This window comes from Mytilus californianus, unplaced genomic scaffold, assembly GCF_021869535.1.
Source record: "Mytilus californianus isolate M0D057914Y unplaced genomic scaffold, xbMytCali1.0.p SCAF_13, whole genome shotgun sequence".
Classification (NCBI taxonomy): Eukaryota; Metazoa; Mollusca; class Bivalvia; order Mytilida; family Mytilidae; genus Mytilus; species Mytilus californianus.
In genome coordinates, this window is record NW_026262615.1 from 24,847,996 (window position 1) to 24,871,008 (window position 23,013).

The 23,013-nt window shown below is 32.7% G+C and overlaps 2 protein-coding genes across 12 annotated transcripts in view; both read right to left on the reverse strand.

The window, feature by feature from the left end:
• The window catches only part of LOC127723901 (glucose dehydrogenase [FAD, quinone]-like), a 132,054-nt gene that overhangs the window by 93,393 nt on the left and 15,648 nt on the right, over nucleotides 1–23,013 (reverse strand). The gene's annotated exons all lie outside the window — the stretch shown is intronic.
• LOC127723409 (glucose dehydrogenase [FAD, quinone]-like) overlaps nucleotides 14,213–23,013 on the reverse strand; it is a 483,936-nt gene continuing 475,135 nt past the window's right edge. For all 11 annotated transcript variants that reach the window (XM_052230031.1, XM_052230036.1, XM_052230034.1 and 8 more), the window contains exons 8-12: nucleotides 20,565–20,715; nucleotides 19,206–19,357; nucleotides 16,023–16,197; nucleotides 15,154–15,379; nucleotides 14,213–14,457 (exon numbers count right to left, since the gene is read on the reverse strand). In XM_052230031.1, coding sequence (XP_052085991.1) covers nucleotides 14,322–14,457; nucleotides 15,154–15,379; nucleotides 16,023–16,197; nucleotides 19,206–19,357; nucleotides 20,565–20,715 — 840 coding nt within the window. In that variant the 3' untranslated portion in view covers nucleotides 14,213–14,321. The remainder of the gene's footprint in view (nucleotides 14,458–15,153; nucleotides 15,380–16,022; nucleotides 16,198–19,205; nucleotides 19,358–20,564; nucleotides 20,716–23,013) is intronic.

Here is a 23,013-nt window from a genome sequence, read left to right on the forward strand (position 1 = left end):
ACAATTATTACTCAATCTAGAAAAAAAACAAATACTATCATGTAAAAAAATTACATATTCAATTGTACAATATTTGCCATTGAATGTGTTGCCATGGAAACAAGTAGTTCAGTTGCAAAAATACGGATAAGTACTAATTTTTACAAATGCGTTTTAATGAACTTCGATACATATAACAATGAATGTATACAGTTTTGCTTACATAAGCAGGTTTTCTTGTATTTGAGAAATCTTAATAATATTCCAGGCATTATTAGTGATAGTGTTGCCATAGAAACAACAAATTACATGTATATGCATAAACTTGGAAAACGCTTGAAAATAGACTAAATCTCTCATACAAAAACTCTCTTCTGTAAGTTTTCAATTTAATGCAGTGTCAAAGAATGATGGCTTTTACAAGTCAGTCCATCAACTAGTATTCAAATGCTGTAGTGAAGATTTAAGATCAAAGTGCCACTTGGTGTTGACAGTTTGGAATTTTAGCTACTAGCTCCTAACTATTTATACATAATATTAAGAAGATACAATCAGAACATTGTTCAGTTGACAGTTCAAGAAAGACCAAGCTTAAAATTGTTTGTGTGAGGCACAGAAATAAATACTTATCACAAATGAAAATAATCAACATCGTTCGGGGGGGGGGGGGGGGGGGGGGGGGTAATATTTTGTAATAATGAAATAATCGATTAGTTATGGTTTGCTTTGTGTCCAGTGTCAAATATCTCATGCATATTTCAGAAGAGAACAAGATCAATAAATTTAATAGGAACATTGTTGGTCCAGTGCTAGTCTACTGACCCAAAATTAATTAAAGGTAATAATTTGATACACTTCAACACAATAAAAAATAGAACAAAAAGAGTCAGACGTTGGTCCTCTAAGTAAATGATAATTGACCATCTAACCTTTCTTTCATAAATTATGATAACTCTTTACCGTGAAAGGGTAACTTTAAAAGAATTATATACTTGTACATATAATTTGATTTTCACTGAACATGCTGAGAGCCCATTACAGAAAGATGTTTCTCAAAATTAGTATATTGTCTTTCTGTTAACAAAAAAAAAAAATTAATTTTACTTTGAAACAGGACTCAATGTTTATAACATATAATACATGTGACTTTTTGTCCTTGACTTTTTGTCTGTGGCTTTCTGTCCTATATTCTGACCGTTATCATGACCAGGAAAAATGCCAATTTTCAGAAAGATCGGTGACTATGTGTGCCGAAAAAGTTTAAGTGGTTACAGAGAATGAGTATTAAGGAAGAAAAATTATTATTTTAAATTAATTGATTTTTTGTTAGGAAATTATCATGCGAGAAAACAAAATAATTTCGTGTTTAATGAGGTTCGCCAGGGGTCCAAGGAAAAACCGAAATAAAATCGCCATTTCACGATGAACGATACACCTGAGTTTTTTATCAATTCGCACGAAACACGATTATTAATTAGCTTAAAACAAGAAACGCGTAAACTATGAATTACAAAAACTTTTTGTCTGTGGCTTTCTGTCCTATATTCTGACCGTTATCATGACCAGGAAAAATGACTTTATACCTATTTATATGTAATAGGCTTTGCATCAAATTTAAAGAAACACTTAGATTGAACGATTAATTTTATCAAAAAAGAAAATATGAAATGCTTTTCAAACATATTAGCAAACGATAAATGTATTGACTTTCGAGAACATTTGGCATACCTCAAGTTAAGTCGTTGAATATGTTTACTTATATTTTATTAAAATATTTTAAACTACCAAGATATCGTGCATGCAGGGGCTCGGGCATACCTCAAGTAGTCCGAAATGTTTATTTTTTTTATAAAAATATTTAAAACTACCAAGATATCCTACACAAGGCTCGGGCATGCCTTAAGTTGTACGTGGAAATAATTATTTACTGTTATGAAAATTTTAAAAAACAATTATATTGGATTTATCAACTTAAATGTATTTTTGGCCTACTTCACACCTTTTGTGTGTTACTTTATATTTGTGATCAAACGTGTCAAATTATAACCGGTAATATACAACATAATTTACAACACAGTAAAATACAATATACTACTCAATACCATAAAAAGTTTAAATAACCTGGTGCCCGTCACAGTACCCTAAACTGTTGTTCCCAGTTTTTTTTAATCATTTGGTAAAGACTTTACTATTCAATCTTAATGGTTTTTTTTATATAAATTTTAAGCAAATCCTATAAGATATGAATAGGTATTAGGTAGTACAACGATCAGGACACAGTCAACGTTGGTCGTTTTGTTTTACCCAAAAACATATATTTTCCTTCTTTTTTTAATAATATAAAATAACACAGAAATTTTTTATCGGTTAGGTCATTGCTGTTGTTGGTCAGGTCATTGTCAACGTTAGAAGGGTCACGTTTTCGGAATTTTTCGGAATTTTTTAATATTTTTTCTATATTTCTTCATATAGTTATATATTCAATGATCAAATTTTGTTAAATTTCAAATTTAACATAAATCCTTTAAGAAATAAAAAAGTAATGAGCATTTTCATTTGGTCCTGTCATTGTCAGCGTTGGTCAGGTCACGTTTTATGAAGATTTAAAAGTTTTCTATATTTTTTCTTATATTTATGTATTAAATGGACTTAATTTATAGCAATTCAAATTTGACAAAATTTGTAAGAAATAAAAAAGTTATTAGCATTTTCGTTTTGGTCCAGTCATTAGTGTAACCCGTCAAAGGGAGATCATTCGTTTTGTTAGGAATATTGCACAATGACCATTTTTTAGAAATTAATTTCAGATGTTTCTAAGTAGATTCCCCATAACTTTTTTGATTTTTGATAAAAACAAGGCTGAAATTAATTGTTTTTGTGTTTCATTTTAATAGATGTAGCCGCATAATTTCACAACACTACACCAAATATTGTATTTTTCTCAAAATTCCCAACTTTCTCTGCTGTTACCATGGTAACCAACCAATATATATATCGGTTGGCATTATTTTACTGACTAGGCTGATAGGATAAACATATCAGCCAATTTTCAGAAAGATCGGTGACTATGTGTGCCGAAAAAGTTTAAGTGGTTACAGAGAATGAGTATTAACGGTTTAAAAGAAACAATCGAGACTAACATGTTGGTGGCCTTCTGCTGTTGTCTGTTCTGTGGTCGGGTTGTTGTCTCTTTGACACATTCCCCATTTCCATTCTCAATTTTACACTTTATACGAAGTTAAGTCAACTTTCCTATGTCATATACTTCATGGACTAAAGTAACACAACTAGATTTTATGAATTGTTTTGGGGATTGCCGTCGGTATAAACCAATTATACAGTGAAAAAGGTACTGATCAATTAGAAGATTTGATTTTGATTTTTGGTGTTTTAACGCTACTTTTAAGCACCGATTTTGGGCTATTTCGTGGCGGCCAGTTTGTATTAGTGGAGGAAGCCGGAGTGCCCGGAGAAAACCATCGACCTTCGATAGGAAAACTGGCAATCCTTGCCAATTAAGATTGGAGTCGAGTGCACCTGCACGAGAGGGGTTCGATCTCACAACCTCAGTGTTGACTGGCTAGTGATTACAGTTGTAACTACTTAGACCACTAGGCCACCGAGGCCCCTTCAATAAGAAGACATTTGTAACTTATCTGGTTACAGAGTGTATAACGGATCATACAGATAACTTTTATTGTCTTATGTTAAACAGATTTGTGGGAAAACCTCCATCAATTGCACTTCAAATTGGAAAGATTTCTAACGATTCTTTTTTTTATTGATCAAGGATTGCTAAATCTATGAAAATTAAAACCAACATTATTTTAGATAAAAGAACCAAACCTCTCTTAAATAATAAGCATTTCAACAACTTCAAAAACCCGTACCGGTTTCCTTTACTTGTAACAGCGCTGATGTATTTCTGCAACTTTGCCGACAAATTGATCATAGCACTTGATGCAAGGCTGTATCTTTTTTGAAAGGAATTAGGTGAACAAAGACAAACGGTGTTCAGTCCCACACAAACATTTTAATAAAAGAGATATGTTTTTTTTTTAACATGAACGTGTTTTTTTTTACTTAGCATTGATTCAACGGTAATCGAGCTAACTTTTTTACTCTCTCATTAATCGACATTGTCTTAAGTCAAAAAAGATAGTTGTTTTGAAAGCAATAATGCTGTCAAATATCAAATATGTATACAAAATTTAAAAGCCAATTCAAATAAAGTTTCATCTGTTAAAGTTGATGGTCAGTGGGGTTCCTGTTCTGTCACATGTGGTAATGGGATAAGATATAGAAAGAGAAGTTGTGACAGCCCACTAGCTTCTAACAATGGACAAGATTGTATAGGTTCTAGCACAGTCTCCGTAAACTGTACCTTAGGAGTATGTACAGGTACGTTTACATATAAAGCAAATAACGCTTTTCAAGATTTATAAGATTTTAAAATCGATTTCCTTTTGTTGGCCCTAAGTATGTGTTGTACCCATGTTTATTTACCACTCATCCCTTTGGCAGCTTGATTGAGTTGTGACACTCAAGACGACTGCCCTATAAAAACACCACAATTCAGGACAGCTACTTATAATGACATACATTTTACTAATTGAAATTTTACATCATTCTTGACATGCTAAATATAAGGGAATGTTAACCGGTTAATCATAATATCTCGTGTAATGAACATAGCAGTAATTCATTTATCACATCAAAGGTATTAAAACACTTGTTTAACTGAAGGCAAAGACGAAAACCTGACATTTATTGAGCTAATAAGAACACGTACAATAATATGCAGGAACATTAGAGCCGGATGAATGTGAAATGAAATATTTCTAAAGTTGATTTGACAAATTTAAAGACCACGTTGACATTCACTAGTCTTTATAATGAATTCAAGCTTCCCATATATAACAAAATGTGGTACGAATACAACTGTAATAACTTTCAACCGGAAACAGAGAATAACGTGAATGTGAGAAACTATAGGTCACCGTACGGTCTTCAACAATGAGAAATACTGATATCGTGTCGCATTGTAAATTCTGGACACTGTACGGCCTTCAACAATGAGACATAAGAAATACTCATACCGTGTTGTAAGTCTTGGACATGACAAAATAAGTAAAACAAGAAAAACAATGACCCGACTTAAGCAAAAAAATATGTTAGGAAGCGGTCAACGACAACCATTACTTACAGACTTGTGAAAGGCTATAATAATTTGTGTCTTGGTCAAACATGCTGAATGCTCAGTCTTCTGCCTAACATCAACGACCAATTTGAACAAACTGTAAAAAAACAAATGAAAATGGCACGTATTTTTATTTGCGAAATAGTACACGAATGTTACATGAATGAAATACTAGTCATAGTGTCAATGAAATTTTTGTACATTTATATTGGATATATTTTCTATTATTATGAATAATGTCAAAAGAGTACGTTTTGCTGACTAAAATAATTAAATCTTATGATGCGATTTTTGTGTTACTATCGAACTTTATTGATATATAGCTGGTCACCTAAATTGAATGTATAAAATTGTATTTACAGAATCATGTAAAGAATCAGAAAAGAAACTAGGTAAATGATTTTAAATCTACAATTTTATTTGCACGAACGAGGACATAAACAGCCAACACTTTATCAATTTCATGCGCCGAAGCGTTTTTCTGCTAACATACTATTACCAATTTATGACTTGAAGCGCTATATTCGTATGGTCGTACTGCTATTGTAAAGCAATATGTTTTCGGTCTATATGTTCATCCGTCGATTGTCGGTTCATCGTCCCATATAAGGTTAGGGTTTTTTTTTGTCAAGGTATTTCTCTACACAGTTGTGGTCACATTTACTTTTAACTTGGTACACATTTGTATATGATGTGCAATATTTGAAATCTAAATTTTATGCAAAATTTAGGGATTGAATTCGATCTCAAAGTTCTTATTATAGCAATGTAGTGAAATCGGGACACTGAGTTAACTGAGTTATTGTTTATTTTATTTTGTACACCTTTGCTTTGTGATCGCCTATATGGTCCCGTGGTAGCTTTTTCACATTGAGTGCGGGAGGTCGTGCTCAAACAACAGACTTTAAAATTGGTATTTGCTGTCTGTCCGCTATACACACGTCATTAAAGTAAGAGCAAAGACTTGTCAGATCGGAGTCAGAATAATGTGTCCTGGTTTGGTGACATGTCTGCATGTCGACTTTAAAATTTAGCTAGCGACATATTTTGATAGTCTTAGAACCAGAATAGTTGTATAATCTGTAGTTTTACCGATTGTCAAACATAATTGTGATTTAAAACGCCCAGTAATGCATGCATACTAGGAGAAGATAATCCTCTCGATCTATCTTCAGTGTTTGTAACTTTCATTAATCTATTAGTAAGGTGAACTTCTGGATATATAATGGTGTTTACTACATAATTCATGTTTTGTAATATTCTTTGAAAATCGAGAGTAAAATGAAAATTTTTGAATGTTATTTTTCTCATTATTCTTTTAATCATGTAGAATCAAAGAAAATGAAAGCAAGAAAATGAAAAAGATATCAGAATCGAAAACTGAAAAGAAGAACGGATACAAACAACAACTAACGTGCACTACATGTTTGTCTTGTAACTTAGGGAAGATGCAAGACAATGGAATTATTTCTCGAATAAATTAAGAGGGATTTTATGAATAATCTATGTTTTGTCTGAGATTGCCAATTTTTTACTATGGGTTATCTTTACTTCTTTATTATATCTTATTTGAACAATGTTTTTGGTATGTCTACATCGAATTGAATGATAATTTGCATGCTTAAAACTACTGATCTATATTTTACTATATGAAACTTCAACCAATCTGTATGAATACGTATTTTGGAATAACAGATCTAAACTGTTTTATCTGGCTTGTATTTGTTAATAAATATGGATATTATTTTAGTGTTTTATTTCTTTATTATGCATGCCAGTATATCTTTGGCTTTGATTGTCCCTGATGAAGATAAATCTAGATACGAGCTTCGGATGCAAATACTTTTCAAAGTGCGATTTTCATTTACTAGCACTTGATCTATACGGCTTTTGGATAACTTTAAGCCCCTGAGAATATCATCAGAACAGTAATTAGTGCTTCGTTACTGACATGATTTAAAAAAAAAACAGTTCTTAAATTTTGCTTTGATTAATTTTGAAATTATAATAAAATTAAGGTTTCAATTCCCTCAGGCAAAGTTTACGTTTGATGAATTTTGCTATGTTTTCATTTCATCTTTTCTCTTCGAATATTTCGGTATTTATACATACTTGGCTTTCAAATGTGTGGCTTTGAGCGTTCCTGATGAAGGTGAATCCAGAAAAACGCTTCAAACGAACCAAATTTGTAAAGTGTTTATTTTTATTTTCAAATCATTTTGGTATAATCCTGTCCTGCAGTTATAAATATACATGTATATATAAAACAACATTGTGACTGCTTCAGCCGTCATTTTCTTTGAACTTCATAGCGTTCGAATCTTTATAATCTTTGAATGAATAATAACTTGGTTTAATTCGAGCGCCACTGATGAATCATTTGTAGACGAAACGAGCGTGTCAGATGTTAACAGTTTAAAACATGATAAATTGATGACTTTTTGAAGAGAAATCATCATTTATGGGTAAAAAAAAATGTAACAGATATCGAATGATTGACACCAATGACAACGTTTCTGAAGGAAAGGAACAAGAGCACGCACTGGTAGCTACTGTGTTAAACCACTATGTTCTTTATGTCTCATCCAGTTGTTGTAATCATTATCGATGCAAAAAACAACTGGAACATAATAAGAAGTACAATCAACAGAAAAAGTCAATCAATTATTGAAATTATTAGGAAAGTTTGTTTTCGAAATACGGCTTTCAATTTCGCAAATTAAAATGATGAAATAAGTTGGATACTAGGAAAAAGGCTGTAAAATATTTTTTTTATGTTAGTGCCAGTGGTAGCAATTGGTGTTGAATGAAAAGAATAAGAAATTGTTAAAATAAAACAACGAGAACTGTCGTCGAACATTTCTTTACAACATCAATATAACAATGAGAAGATTTGATATGATTGTCAATGAGACAACTGTCCACCGGAGGATAAATAACGCGGGAGTTAGCAACTATCAAGAGTATCAAATTCATTTCACCTGTACTAGGTTTGGCAATGAAATGCAACAGGCATAGTTTAGTAGGGTACATTGTTGAATGCCATTGTGTAGTAGGGTAAGTTGTTCCATTGTCAATGAGACATAAAGAGATATAAAATTTACGGTTGTCGGTCGTTGAAGTCAGTCTGCGAACGTGTAGGTATCTTTAATAGTTACGCTGTTTGGTTGCTGTCTGTTTGTCCTTTTATCGAACCATTTCAGTTTTAATATGAAATTAGCACGTCATACATCTAATACGTACAAAGTGACTTTCTTGGTTTGTGTACATCAGAAACGCTAAAACTCTACACAAAAAATGCCAAAGATGAATACATATCTTAATTGGATTCATATTCAAAAGAGAACTGTTTTATAAATCATTCCAGTATTGAAAAATTGAAAAACCAACATATGAGCTAATGATACCTTTCGGAACGAATCGTTCACTAACAGCAATTGAATCAGTGCTAGGTAATAATATTAACACTTTATAAAGTTGATTCGTACGTTGCACTTTTCTAGACCAACTTTCATCTTTTTTAAATTTATCAAAATATAGATAAAAGATTGATTGATTGATTGATTGTTTGTTGCTTAACGTATAAATAAAAGAGAGGCAGAAAATACCATAGATATTTTCAAACTTATAAGTCGAAATCGAGCTGACAATGCCATGGCAAAAAACGGAAAACGACCATAAGACAATCAACAGTCTACAAAACACAACATAGAAAACTAAAGACTGAGCAACATGAACCCCACCAAAAACCGGGGGTGACATCCGGTGCTCCAAAAGGGTAAGTATACCCTGCTCAACGTATGGCACACGTCGTTTTTTTTCATGTAAGTACAAACCCGATGATAAGTCTTATTCGGTTGGTCACATTAGAGGCAAGCTACAAAAGGCTCTGACATGACAATATTTTATTTAACAGTGAAATAAATGAAAATCGAAAAATGAATGTTTGCCTGTATGCTATCTTTTGATCCTAAAAATGTTTCTGTCCCAGTTTAATAAAAGTACCATGAAAATTTGACAACGTTATTGTTATCTTCAGAAAATCAAAACTACAGAATAAATGTTACCGACGTCGACAGCGACTGAAAATAGGATCACTGTATGTTTCGCTTTCTTGACAAAATATCGCAGACTCGATAATCAAATTACATAAACAACGTTCTCCGTCTCGTTGCCATTTCTAAAAAATATTGCCATAATAAATTGCAACGAATCCTTGTCCACTGTATTAATTAGTATTTTAATAGGTATAACCTTTGTAGGCAACAGTTTGCGAGGGTGGGAAAGCCAGCATACGTTATGACTCTAATTTGTATTATTCCACTGCATGTAAATATTAATAGCGAAGCCAACATTTGATTAGCTAAGATAGCTATATGGTTAATATTTGTGCATCCCATTATTCTCTTTTCTTTAATTTTTTGGCCCAAAATTCTTTATTCCCGATCCATCATCCAGACCCTCAAGCATGACCATATGCAATGCCAAATCATAAGTACATACTATCGCGGTTGTCCATCAACAGGATCAATTATTAATTTATTGTAATAAAGACGTACTTTATGTACGATATTGTGTACTGAATATTTCTTAAGAAACGAAAAGAACTTGAAGAATATACAATTATAGGGGCCAGCTGAAGGACGCCTCCGGGTGCGGGAATTTCTCGCTGCATTGAAGACATGTTGGTGACCTTCTGCTGTTGTCTGTTCTATGGTCGGGTTGTTGTCTCTTTGACACATTCCCCCTTTCCATTCTCAATTTTAAGTTTCAATAATTTGTGTAAACATACATCACAGACATACAACACAACTGACTAAACAATCCTAGCAAACATACAAAAAAGTGTAGTAAATAGTAAATTTAGAATTGACAATGACGTCAACAAAAATGATTTTGTCGTTGATAGCACATGCCGTATATAGTATATAAACTTTCTCGATACAGTAAAATAAAGTAAATATAAATACAATGGTAAACAAAATAGAAGCAACACTGTAAAAGATCTTTGTGTCCGAATCGCATCTCATTACCCACCTGCACCAGGAATGCCCAAAGTTAAAAAGTTTAAAAACCCAATGATGGGATGCATAAGTACCGAGTCACTTCAAAAGTCATACGACCAAAAGAAACATGATAGCACGAAAAAAAATGACGGGAAACTAATGTAAAACTAGCATTCTTGACATTTAAAATAGCCCTTAATTAGGTTATTAGGCATTGATGCCTACAAAAGCTACTCAAAAGCTAACCAAACCTTTAAACAGACTTATTCAGAAGGGATATAGTTACGATACTGTTGTCAGGTCATTAAAGGTGGCATATTTTGGTATTAATATTGATTCACTCATAGGGTCTTTGCATCGGAATAAACACATTTATTCTAAAACCAGTTGTTGGCATGATACGGGTTATGTTCTTCTCATATATGTTATGATGATATGATACTAAACCCCTAACGGGCTTGTGCTTGATTTTCACATGATGAAGACATAATCTTTAATCAGTTTAATTGAGGTCTGGAGCTGGCATGTCAGTAACTGCTAGTAGTCCTTTGTAAATTTATGTATCATTGTCATTTTGCTTAGTTTCTTTTGTTACCTATTCTGACATCGGACTCGGACTTCTTTTAAACTAAGTTTTACTGTGCGAATTGCTGTGTGTTTGTTTAATCTACATTGGCTAGAGGTATAGGGGGAGGGTTGAAATCTCACAAAACATGTTTAACCCCGCTGCATGTTTGCGCCTGTCCCAAGTCAGGAGCCTCTGGCCTTTTTTAGTCTTGTATGTTTTTTTAATTTTAGTTCATTTATATGTTTAGGAGTTTAGTATGACGTCCATTTTTACTGAACTAGTACACATTTTTGTTTAGGGGCAAGCTGAAGCCCGCCTCCGGGTGCGGGATTTTCTCGCTGTGTTGAAGACCCATTGGTGGCCTTCGGCTGTTTTTTGCTCTTTGGTCGGGTTGTTGTCTCTTTGACACATTCACCATTTCCATTCTCAACTTTACTCATTTTAGGTTTACGAAATGTATTACTTTGAGCGTAAATATAAATAAACCTTTCGTGAACAGTGATATTTTGATATATAATCAAACAGATATAAGATAACTTAACTTTGTCTAAATGATAAATGTAACATGCCAAAAGGCTTAGAAACAGCAACAGCCGAACATCTCCTGTTATGTTTATGAGTTGAGAAAAAGTTTCGAAATTATGTGTGGCATATAATTCAAGAGCGGCTTGAAGTTATTTTAATTCTTTAGCTTCGAAACGTTTGATATTTGTTTTCGATTTCTAAAGATGTTGGGTTTGCAATGCTTATATTTTATTGCCAAGTATAAAAAATATGACTTTAAGTCTGTACTGTAACGTTAACACATCGAAGACCATATGTAACGACTAAACCATGTAAACCACAAGGCGAAACAATAGATGCAGTTTCAGTAGGTACCTCACGTGTTGATACCGATATATGGATATATATGTATCGTTATCATAATAGTTATAATCAGTGGGAATTCTAGTGACAAAGTATTACCTCCCCTGTAAACACAAAAATCTTGATCTTACAAAGTTTGTCTCTTTTTAGAAAGGACGCTATTAATTAGAAATTCACAAGAAAACGTTCTGGTAAATAGTAACAATAAAATACAATTGTAGTAAATAAAAAATATTCATATAATGTTATCATTTTCCTCCTAAATTAGCAAACGACGAGTATAGCAGGCTTAAGGAGCTTTGTGTAAAATGGGTTAAAATGTTGCTATGCGAAAAATTCTTGGAGTACCAACTTCAATTTATTTTTCTTCTGGCTATATACCTCCCTGGAACACTCCAATTATCCGTAAATGTATGCAGCTAGATAAGAGTAGTTTAGAAAAATTAATATCCAACGGAATCGAATGATATGCAGCAAAGATTAACACTTTTGAAATTAAGTTATTAAGCAATCCAAACGGACCTTATCCCAATGTAAACAGTGAATGTGGATAGATCGAGAAGACCGCAAATACTCTTACAGAAATCGAGACGACCTTTTCTTAAAATTTTATAAAAAAAATAGTAAAAATCTTTTAACAAATAAGCTACTTTATAAAAATATTTATCTTTAATGTCTTAACCTGCACAGACATGACTTTTAAATTGTTATATTCACAAAATGACAATATTTCTATATTGAAAGTTCACGTGACAAGAGCAGACCGGTGTACTCGAAGTCTTAAGATGTGAAAAATAGGAATATTTTTTAAGAAATTGTAACATGCCCAGGACTTTATGGAACACTCCGAAAAATTTTGAACTGAAAGATCTTTAGATTTTGTATTTATATGATTTTTTCCAATTTTATTTTATCAATATCCAGCAAAGATGAACATTTTTTTAAATTTCAGTTTCACTAGCTTCTAATGCAATTATCTTGTAAATAATTAACATAAAACATCGTGTCCTTGCATGTATATTTCTAATAACACAGTTTTACAAATAATTTATATTAAATGTACAATTGTTGTTTAGAAATAACTTTTGATCAGTATCGTCACCGGCATTGTTTTACTGTTGATTGTTTCGACTTTATCATAAAAATAGTGAATATTCTATCGTTCATCGGTTCAGCCACTGTAATGTAGTAAGCGAAATATTTGTTGATACTATGTTTAAATATTCAGGCTGTGGTGGTTTAATTAAAACAATTAATTAGCCCCTGAAATAACTAAATGAGTAAAATTCTTTGATCTATTCAAAAAGTATGTAAGTTTAGTGATAAATAAATAGGTTGATATCATCTCCATCTTTGAGGATAGAAATATCCTTGGCGATTTCAGTGTGACGTCATCACCATATTTGAATGTAAATGGCCGTTTCGTACATAGTGTTTTGATACACACGATAAATAAGAACCAAAATGTTTACCAAAAATATCTTTGAGATTAAGGCATTGGCGCATATTAAAATATATTAATGAGAAACTCTACACAGAAGCGTTTTTTGGTAGTGTGTGCAGTTTGGCAATTAAAGCAGCAAGTTTATAACCTGCATTAGCTAAACAAAAATATATACACCTACTTTCCTGTAAAATCTAAAGCACAAATGAATATGATAGATATATCATACTATTTCTACTTTCGAATTCAAGAAAATAAATTCCAATATCTCTGCAGCAACTTTCAGCAATGCTTGGCTATAAATTGAGTATGTATTTTCTGATTGATCCAACATTCCATGGCATATGTTTTCGATAATTATTTTGATACAGCTAGCTATATGTCAGTGTCATACAAGGTGTCCAAATCGAGTAGTTGAAGACTTTTTTAACAGACGAAATCATGATTTCGTTACCTTTTATGAAATAGATTACCATGGATATGATCAACTTATAATTTATCATTTACCTTGATTAGCACATCAACTAGCAAAACTTCTCACCGAGTATTTCTGTGTCATCGTTAAAATGACGGGTTGCATAAGATTAGCAGGAACTGCTTACCCTGCTAGAGTATCTGAGTTCAACTCGGGTTTTTTGTACTCTATCATGAGTTTTGGGTGTACTGCATGTAGACTTTGTCATTTCGTCGTTTTTGACTCTAGTTTTCCCTGTTTTCCATCATTCATCATCAGTGCTCAAATATAGCAATATTGATATCTAGCAACAATTTCCGATCAAATCGGATTTTGGGTCGTCTACAACTTTAACTGAAGCCTGGGGTTTGCTCCGTTGATGATCTGACTGTGACCTGTGACTTTCAGATGAAGAACAGCAATATAATACTGATGTTTGATTTTGGGGTTTGTCGAGTACATAAAGGATGTTAGTGTAATGCATGTATACACCATATATATGTGTATACTATTTATCATTTTAAGTTATGAAAACGCTAAGAAGCTGTCATGTTGGGGTTTTTCTTCCCTTTATATGATAAACTGGTTTTTTCTTTTAACTAACAATCATACTACTTACACATGTAACTGAAAAATATGGAAAACAAGTACCATTTTCACGATTGTCAATCATGAAATAAAAAAGAAATAAAAGTAAAGAAAATAGTGTATTCTAATTTCAGTTGTCAGTTACAAACACATCTTTAAATTAACTCGACTGTAAACGTTATGTTTGGTACACATCCTTCAGTAATTGTTAGATTTCAATATTTGGTTCCACATTTTATCATATCAGCTGCCTTTTCCGCAATCATCATCGTTGGTGAATTAGTATTACCAGATATAACATTGCGCATGACAGATGCATCGACTACTCTCAGATTTTTTATACCTTTTACCCTGAAACATATTATTTGTTATTAATCAACTAGGAGTAAAAAACGCTAATTCGATTAATGTATACTAATATTCAATACATGCACCAACGACATTTAGTGATTTGAATTAAAAGAACATGATGTTTATTATATGAACCATTCTATGATTCATTACATTAAACGCAACAAGTTAGAATCAATGAAATAAGTATACCAGTTAAAGTAGATGTATTCCGTGTACGTTTATGAAAAGAAAAACAGTATTGAAACGATGGACATGTTGCAACGATAATGTTTGAATTGCACAAAAGTATTCACATGCAGTTCTGGATTTTAACTAATATGTCAAACAACGTTTAGTCAAATACAAATGTAGATGGCACATTGACAGTTTACTTTTACTGTGGTTGGACGTCATTTGTAAATCATTATGCGTTAGATATTTATATCCTGCCTAGTTTTTGTTCCAATAGTTATTTCGTCATCTTTGTTGTGTTATATTAATGAAAATAACAATCTATACATTTCATATTTAAAAAACATTCCATTAACTTTGTGCGTCAGAAGCGCCTCTCTGGATTTACCTTTATCAGGAACGCTCAAACCTAAGCATTTGTTTATAGCCATTGATGTATAAGGCTTAAACTCGAAAAAAGCTATAGGATCAAATGGGATGTAAAAAAACAAATTAGAAGTTTAAACAATATTTTGATAATACCTTAATGTAGGATCTACAACTGCAGTTGGATCTCGTTTTGAACCCATCCTACACGAACTTGATGGATGACATCCCGATATTATAAAATGTCGAATAATGCATCTCCAGTAGTTGTCCGTATTGAATTCTAATACTCCACAATGTCCTTCCATGTCATATCTAATAAGTCTAACATCAAGGCTCCGCCATGACGAAGTCTTCTCCAATTGCTGTGTCCAACGAATCACTATAATACATGTAGTACTGGAGTTATCGAACGCAGTTTCAAAGAATTGCATATTTTATAGAAACTTATACATTTGTACTTATTAGTATTATAATGTCTCAGTTTTATGCAAATTGACCTTTGCCAATCAATCTAGCTAAAAGTGATTAAGCAAATACTACAGTAATCTTTGAAATAGGAGTTTAAGTTGGTTTACTTACATCACTACGTTAATATGAATACAATGAAACTTTTATTCGGGAGTCCCACTAACTAAATATATCAACAAGTTTAGTCAAATAACAATTCTGTATTTTATATAACATTGCAGTCAGGAAGGACCATTGAACAGAATTCCGTTGCTAGAAAGAATGTCCTTTTTCATCTGTTTGATTTTACACTAATTGTAAATAATTTTTATCAATCTTCTTTGTTATACTTTTATATCGTTGAAGTCATTTGCCTTGTGAATAATATACCCCTTTGTGTAGCATTCTTAGTATTTTGAAATAAACAGTAAAATATATAGTTGTCTGAAGGAAATGAATTTGGCATTCATTTTATCCACCATTAAGGTATTTTTTTCTTTTTTTTCCCTAAGTCTTGTATAATTTCCTTTCTTCTCCAATGTTTTACACCATACCTTACTTATTTTCTTACTTACTTTTTAAAAACATTTCTATGTCATGAGGATTTGCTAAAAATCTGGGGTCCAGGAGAGGCTGTCTTAAAGGGTTAGCGGTTGCCAGTCGTACATATCCTTTGCTTTTTGGATGCAACAAACATAGAAAAACATTAAATGAACTGTCAGTAGTTCGTTTTAAAAGTTCTTGTTGTACCTGCAAAAAAATTAATTTTGAATGTAACACGTCTTCTGATCGGCTAATAGACATAATTTAGTCATGTGACCGTGACGTCATCAACGTTCTTTCATGTTTACTACTTTAAAATGGAATTTAGAATTAAATTATAAGGAATGACTGTAATATTTTTTCCTGTTTATTCGAAATAATCTCACAAATGTGGTCCACACCAATCCGTATATGACATAAATATATAACTAATACACATATGCATTCCAATTAACCAAATTAGTTTCTCATGCAGATAATTATTAAATCCTTTAATTTAAAAGAACCATTTATTTTTTTCAAAAAAAAAAACAAAATTTGTCTCCAACTTTAATGGGGGTTCCGATATCTTCACAAACAGATGAGTCCGTCATACAGTGAAATTGAAAATTTTTCAGTTAGTTTTTATCGAGTTTTATAAGCTTCAGAACAAATACTTCTGAGTAATAAATGTGATTACGTGTATATACATATAAAATGTGAAAAATGAAAGACACCAGCCGTTATCGTCAAAGTAGTAAATGCTATGGTAGCGGCCGAATAAAGGTTGCTATATCTTCCCCGTTTTTAATGCAAAGCAACGAAAATATAATCCTCAAATGAGTATATCTTCCCGGGGACCTATAGGGTATCACCAATATTAATCAATGTTTGATTTGTGTACTCGCCCGTCGCGCAGCGGGATATATGGTAATGATCTCCGTCCGTTCGTCTCCTCGTCCAAAACACATCGATACTCAAAGACTGTTTGACATAAGCTTTCATTTTTATTAGGGTTATTTGTCGATATATTCTGTTGACTGTGCTATATCCTCAATTTGATTTGATTATTTTTACGGGATTAATTTGGTTTTGATCATTTGTTCAAGTATTGAAACAATGCCACCTTGTGAATGAAATACCAGTCCATGTTAAAAAGAGCTCTCATATCTGGTGAGATTGTTTGCTATAATGTGAAGTTGATCATGTTATATTGACTAAATTTACGGGTGAAATGGTTTGGAGTATTGTGACAGAGCACCTTGTGAACGAAACTCCTCTTAGACAATTTCACTGAAAGCTCTCATACGTAGTACTATTGTTTGGCATCATGATTAGTTGGTCATATAGGACCGTCAATTTGATTTAACAATTTTAAGGGTTTTAAGGGACTTTGACCATTAGTTGGAGTATTGGAACAACGCCTTGTGTACACAACTGCTCTGAGGCCATTTAACAGAAATTCGTTTTTTGTAATTTTGAATTAATATTTTTCTGGACATAGAATTAATAATATTTAATCAACAACTGGGGTAGAGCATACATTCATGTCTACCATAGATTAGGAACACTCATACTATTTTCATCAAAGCGCCAAGATGAGTCAATTGTAGACAAAATGATCTCTCTCGTACCAATTTATAAGCCTGATATCTTTTATGAGGTTTTCCATGATAACACAACCCCTATATTATACCCCGTATACTAAACCAAAGATTTTAAGTGGTCAAGTTGAAATATTCCCTTCTCAGTTTTATGGGCGCCATTATGAGTTGGTTTATCGCTGTGAAATATCTGTGTCACAGATATGTATCACTTGTCGTAGGCATTCTGCCGAAATTATGACATTACCGAATGAGACTTCCCAACGTATTTTTCACCTACCATTAGCAACACGACGGGTGCCCCATTTTGAGCCGAAATGCTTATTATTGCCGAGCACCTATTAAAACTCCGGGTTTTCGATGGGGTTCATGTTGCTTATTGTTAGTTTTATATGTAGTATGTTGTAAATTGTTGTTTGTTTTTTTGCATCGTTTTTCGTTTTTTTTTTTTGCCGTTCTTTTGCTTCTCTCCGAATTTAAAAAAAACTATTTTGAAGCATAGTGTTCCTTTTGAATTAGCGACAAAGTACGTAGGCGGTATAATTAGAGGCATTAGTTTGCAAAATTGTAAACTTATTTAAGCCTTTCAACATTATGCTATTAGTAATTGTATTGATAAATAACAGAATGATTTAATATGGACACGTAAGTGCAGAAAGGGTCTCTTGTGATGTTACTATGATGTCATAAAGACATCGAAAATATGTATGAGCAACAGCTTTACCCAAAAATATATTGTACACGCATTAAAATCTTTGTAAACTCTATTTTGAAGCAAATTTGTTTCGGGGTAAAGCTGTTGCTCATATCTATATATTATTGACAAGATGAGGCTATTTTGACAGTCTTCGCGGTCATTCGCTAAATGTAAAACGTTTAAAGCAATGGTGCAAATATATAAGACAAAATTTAAAAATATAAATACTTATGTCGTATCAACATAGTAAGATTTCTATTTGGTAGATTTATAACACTTTTTTATTTTTCGAATTCAAAGGGCAAGCAAAAAATGGCCTAATCACACTTTCGTTTTTGCTCTAGGCTATTGATCACTTTGATGGTACCCATACGTTACACACACAGAGAGGAGGTTTGTACACAAATAAGTTTTCTATATTGTGTTTCTTCTGTTGTAATATTGTGAACAGTATGGTGGAAGAAATGTTTGCTGAGGAAACCTTGTTTGTTTATTAATGATGCATCGACCATTTGCAAATAGAATTATAAATTTGCTGGCAGATATAATTTTAATTAATTATTAAGTAGTTTTTTAAGAGTTGATAGAAATATTTCTATTAAATTTGTAATGGAAAAAGAGTGTATGCTATATCGTGGAGGCAAGTTTTTATTGTTTGAGAAAGCCGAAGGTCCCGGAGAATTACCTAACTTTGGCAGGAAAACTAGCGGTTCTAGTCAATTAAGATTGGAGTCAAACGCACCTGCTACGTACATGAATCAACTCACAACCTTGGCGTTAACCAGCTATTTATACTGTAGATTGACTAGTCAGACCAATTGGGTACCAATGATCCTATCTGAAACCTACTGTTGGCTAAATTAAACAGATCAAAACGTACATCCCTATCATTTACATTCGAATAAAATTTGCCGCAAACTGCAAATTGTCAATACCTTGTCGATATAGTTGCTGTATGAACTAACAATACTTGGTCTTTCATATGCAGTGGGAAAAAAGATATCCTGAGAGTCTGCATACTTTGAAGGCGAAGTTTTGTCCAATTTATCAAACATGTGTCCATCCAGTAATGGTGTTGTATAATAACCTGAAAATCATTAACAGAAAAGACAAAGTGGTCGTAAGTATGCAAGATTCACTCATGTACCTTTCATTTCGACGATTTCCTAGCAACTGTTTTGAAATTTGTTTTTTGATTTCATTTAAGTTATAAGGTAATAAACAATACATTTGTATGGTTCTTTAGGTTCCCAGATAACTTTCACTTACCTATCATTTTGAACTTTGATTAAAAAAGTATTCTTATTCTTAAATAGCTGAAACTGTCATCACAGAAATGTGATTAAATAGCAGTTATGAAATAATTTGGGTAGATATATCTTTAAATTGAAATATAATTTAGTTATATATAGATTACAATTGTTCGTTGACCTTTTCACTAGGGCATGCATGCAATAAAAGAGAGGCGTAAGATACCAAAGGGAATTTCAAACACATAAGTCAAAAATAGACCGGCAACGCAATGGCTAAAAAAGAAAAAGACAAAGATCAAACAACAGTACACAAAACACAACATAGAAAACTAAAGACTGAGCAACACGAACTCCACTAAAAACTGGGGGGTTATCTTAGATGCTCCGGACGGGTAAACAGATCCTGCTCCACATGTGACACCCTTCGTGTTGCTCATGTTAGTACAAACCCGATAATAAGTTTAATTCGGTAGGTCACATTCGGGGAAAGGGGGACGGGAACAATAAGCATCAAATGAGTTTCTTAAAGGGTCGTGTATTTTCAGATCGGTTCGTTTTGTATTTTGTCCTCGTATTATTTTTTATTGTGCTTCGTGCCGTTGAGTGTAGCCTTTTCCAACTAATTTATACATTTTGTTTTTATATTGTGCTGTTGAACCACTGTCCCGTGTTAGACGGAGAGCTGACCACTGACAACCATATTTAACACTGCCACATGTTTTATGTGATTGTCCCAAGTCCGGGACCTGTAATAACTGAATTGCGTTGGTTTCCGTCTGCCATATTTGTTTTTGTATATTTTTATTTTAGCATACACCAGGCCAGTGCTTAACATTTTGTTAAGGCATCATAAAAACCATTGCTCATTCAAGAAGGCTGCACCATACTTAAGAGTTGTTAACCACCTTGTCCTTTTGGTCACTGGTGGATTGCAGCCTCATTATGATTTTTTTTTATCTTTTGGATTCATACCATATCTCAAAATATTCATAAAATGTTTTAATTTCCTCGATGTTTGTTCTCATATTACTTAATATATACCTTTCCTGTGAAGTATATAGTCTAAAACAGTCTCAGGATCCGTCAATTTTTTCACGTTGATATTCAGCGTCGTATTGATTGAATAAGGCATTGCAAGGATAGGGTGATTTTGTAAGTTGTTTCCAACGGGCAGATCAGCATGCACTGGAATCTATTTATAAACAAATAGAATGTTAATAAAATCAAATCTAGTTTTATAAATTGACTTATAAGGATTACCCTGATTGATTATTCACCTCTCTATTGCTTGTGAAAAATACAGTCCTTTCATCATGTTCATATTGCATTTGAAAGCCATACAATTGTGTCTTTAATTTACTCAGTTACGTTCGCATTCAAATTACAATCTAGTGTATTAGTCCTTTGATTGATTTTAAGGGTTAGATCAATATTAATAAACTCTTCCAAAAAGACTTCCATAGCAATTCCGTACGAAAGTATCACTTATCTCTTTTGAATATTCCATATTGTGTTTCGTAGCGTCGAAAAAGATTCGGCTAGACATTGTCATCTTTAATTGAGGATTATGATTCAATGAAACCAATACGATGAATACGTTATCATTTTAAATATTACTAGTTTTTGTTGGGGTTCGTGTTGATGAGTCTTTAGTTTTCTATGTTGTGTTTTGTGTACTGCTGTTTGTCTGTTTGTTTATTTGTCTTTTTCATTTTTAGCAATGGCGTTGTCAGTTTATTTTCGACTTATGAGTTTGAATGTCCCTTTGGTATCTTTCGCCTCTCTTGTTAATTATTTGTGATTTACACAAAAAATCCTGACTGGAGAGCTTCGTTTGCAATTTTTCATCATCTCACCAACAGATATTTTTTTTGTTTCCTGAAGATGAGATTCATTCAGACGGATCCTTTTCTTTATAACTATTTTCCATTACTGTTAGTGCGAGATTGACCCATGTGATATTTACATGACTGTATTGATATACAGACTAAATTAAGGCAAGAATAGTTTACTGATGTTCATATCTCATTAATCGATTGAAAGGATAAAAACGTAGGTAACAAAATCGCATGAACTTCAAAAACAGAGAAACCGGTGTGTCGACAGGATACGCGGCGTCTCCTGGTATCAATTATTTAACCATGCTGCGATTCAACACTCGGTCACAATTTCACAATCTAGAATAAGACAAAATCGCTAAATAACAGATCAGACGACTTCCCTGGTATCTAAGTATCTAAGACCGCGAAAACATGTCGAATAAACCGTAAGTATTTCAATGATTATTATTAAAAATATGTCACTACATAGTACCGTTTTTATTTAGATAGATCGATAGCAAATTTTGAAAAAAAAAATCTTATACATTGAAAAAGATGAATTAAAATAGAAAATACTTACCTTAAACTTTCGAAGATGCATTTTTGGCCCAACACCAGACAGAAGTAATATATGTGGTGAACCGAATGCTCCTGCAGACATGATGACTTCTTTACGAGCATAAACGTTATATGTTCGCCCTCCTTTCACAAATTGTACCCCAATAGCGCGTTTTCCACGAATAAGTACCTACAATCCAAAAGAACATTAATAAAAGTAAAATGCTCAAATTTGTGGAGGAGTAAAACATAGTTTGTTCATGTCTAAATAATATACATTTATGCTAAAATAATAAACTTAGAAAGTTATTTCTATAATTTCGTTTCTAAATTTGTCTTTCTTAGTTAAATGTACACTGTTAATTGACCAATTTTAAATGTCATAAAAAAACAGTAGATCATTCTAATGTGCAAATGATCATTGAAAAATACCTGTAAGCACTTATGTCTAAGCATATTATAATGTAAAAATAAGCCTAATTACGATACATTCATTTCCTACACAACGGGCGCCACATAGGGAGCAGGATCTGCTTACCCTTTCGGAGCACCTGAGATCACCCCCGGTTTTGGTAGGGTTTGTGTTGCTCAGTTTTTAGTTTTCTGTGTTGTGATTTGTATAGTGTTGTTTGTCTTTTTGTCTTTTCCTTTTTTTCTGCCATGGCGTTGTCAGTTTATTTTCGACTTATGTGTTCAAATATCCCTTTGGTATTTTTCGCCTGATTTCTTACACAAATATCTATTACTAGTTTTACCTACCTTTGTAACATAGCTGTTTAAACTGATTTGTAAATTACGTCGGTACATAACAGGTCTAAGGTAGCATGTAGTTGAACTACAACGTTCACCGTTTTTTATATTTGCCTGATTTGGACAGTATCCTAAAAATGGTGAACATACGTGTATTGCACACCTTTATATGCAGCAAAAGGTGAATACAATGTGTATTAACTTTTATATATTAAATGATATATATTGATAGGCTTAATTAACGCAGTTTAAGGGTAAACATTTATATATGACAGATGAGTATGTATACATTTTTTTTTGTAAAACAAGAACAGAGGTAGACTATACATTTATTTCCCTTGTCAACGCGAGATATGATTGGA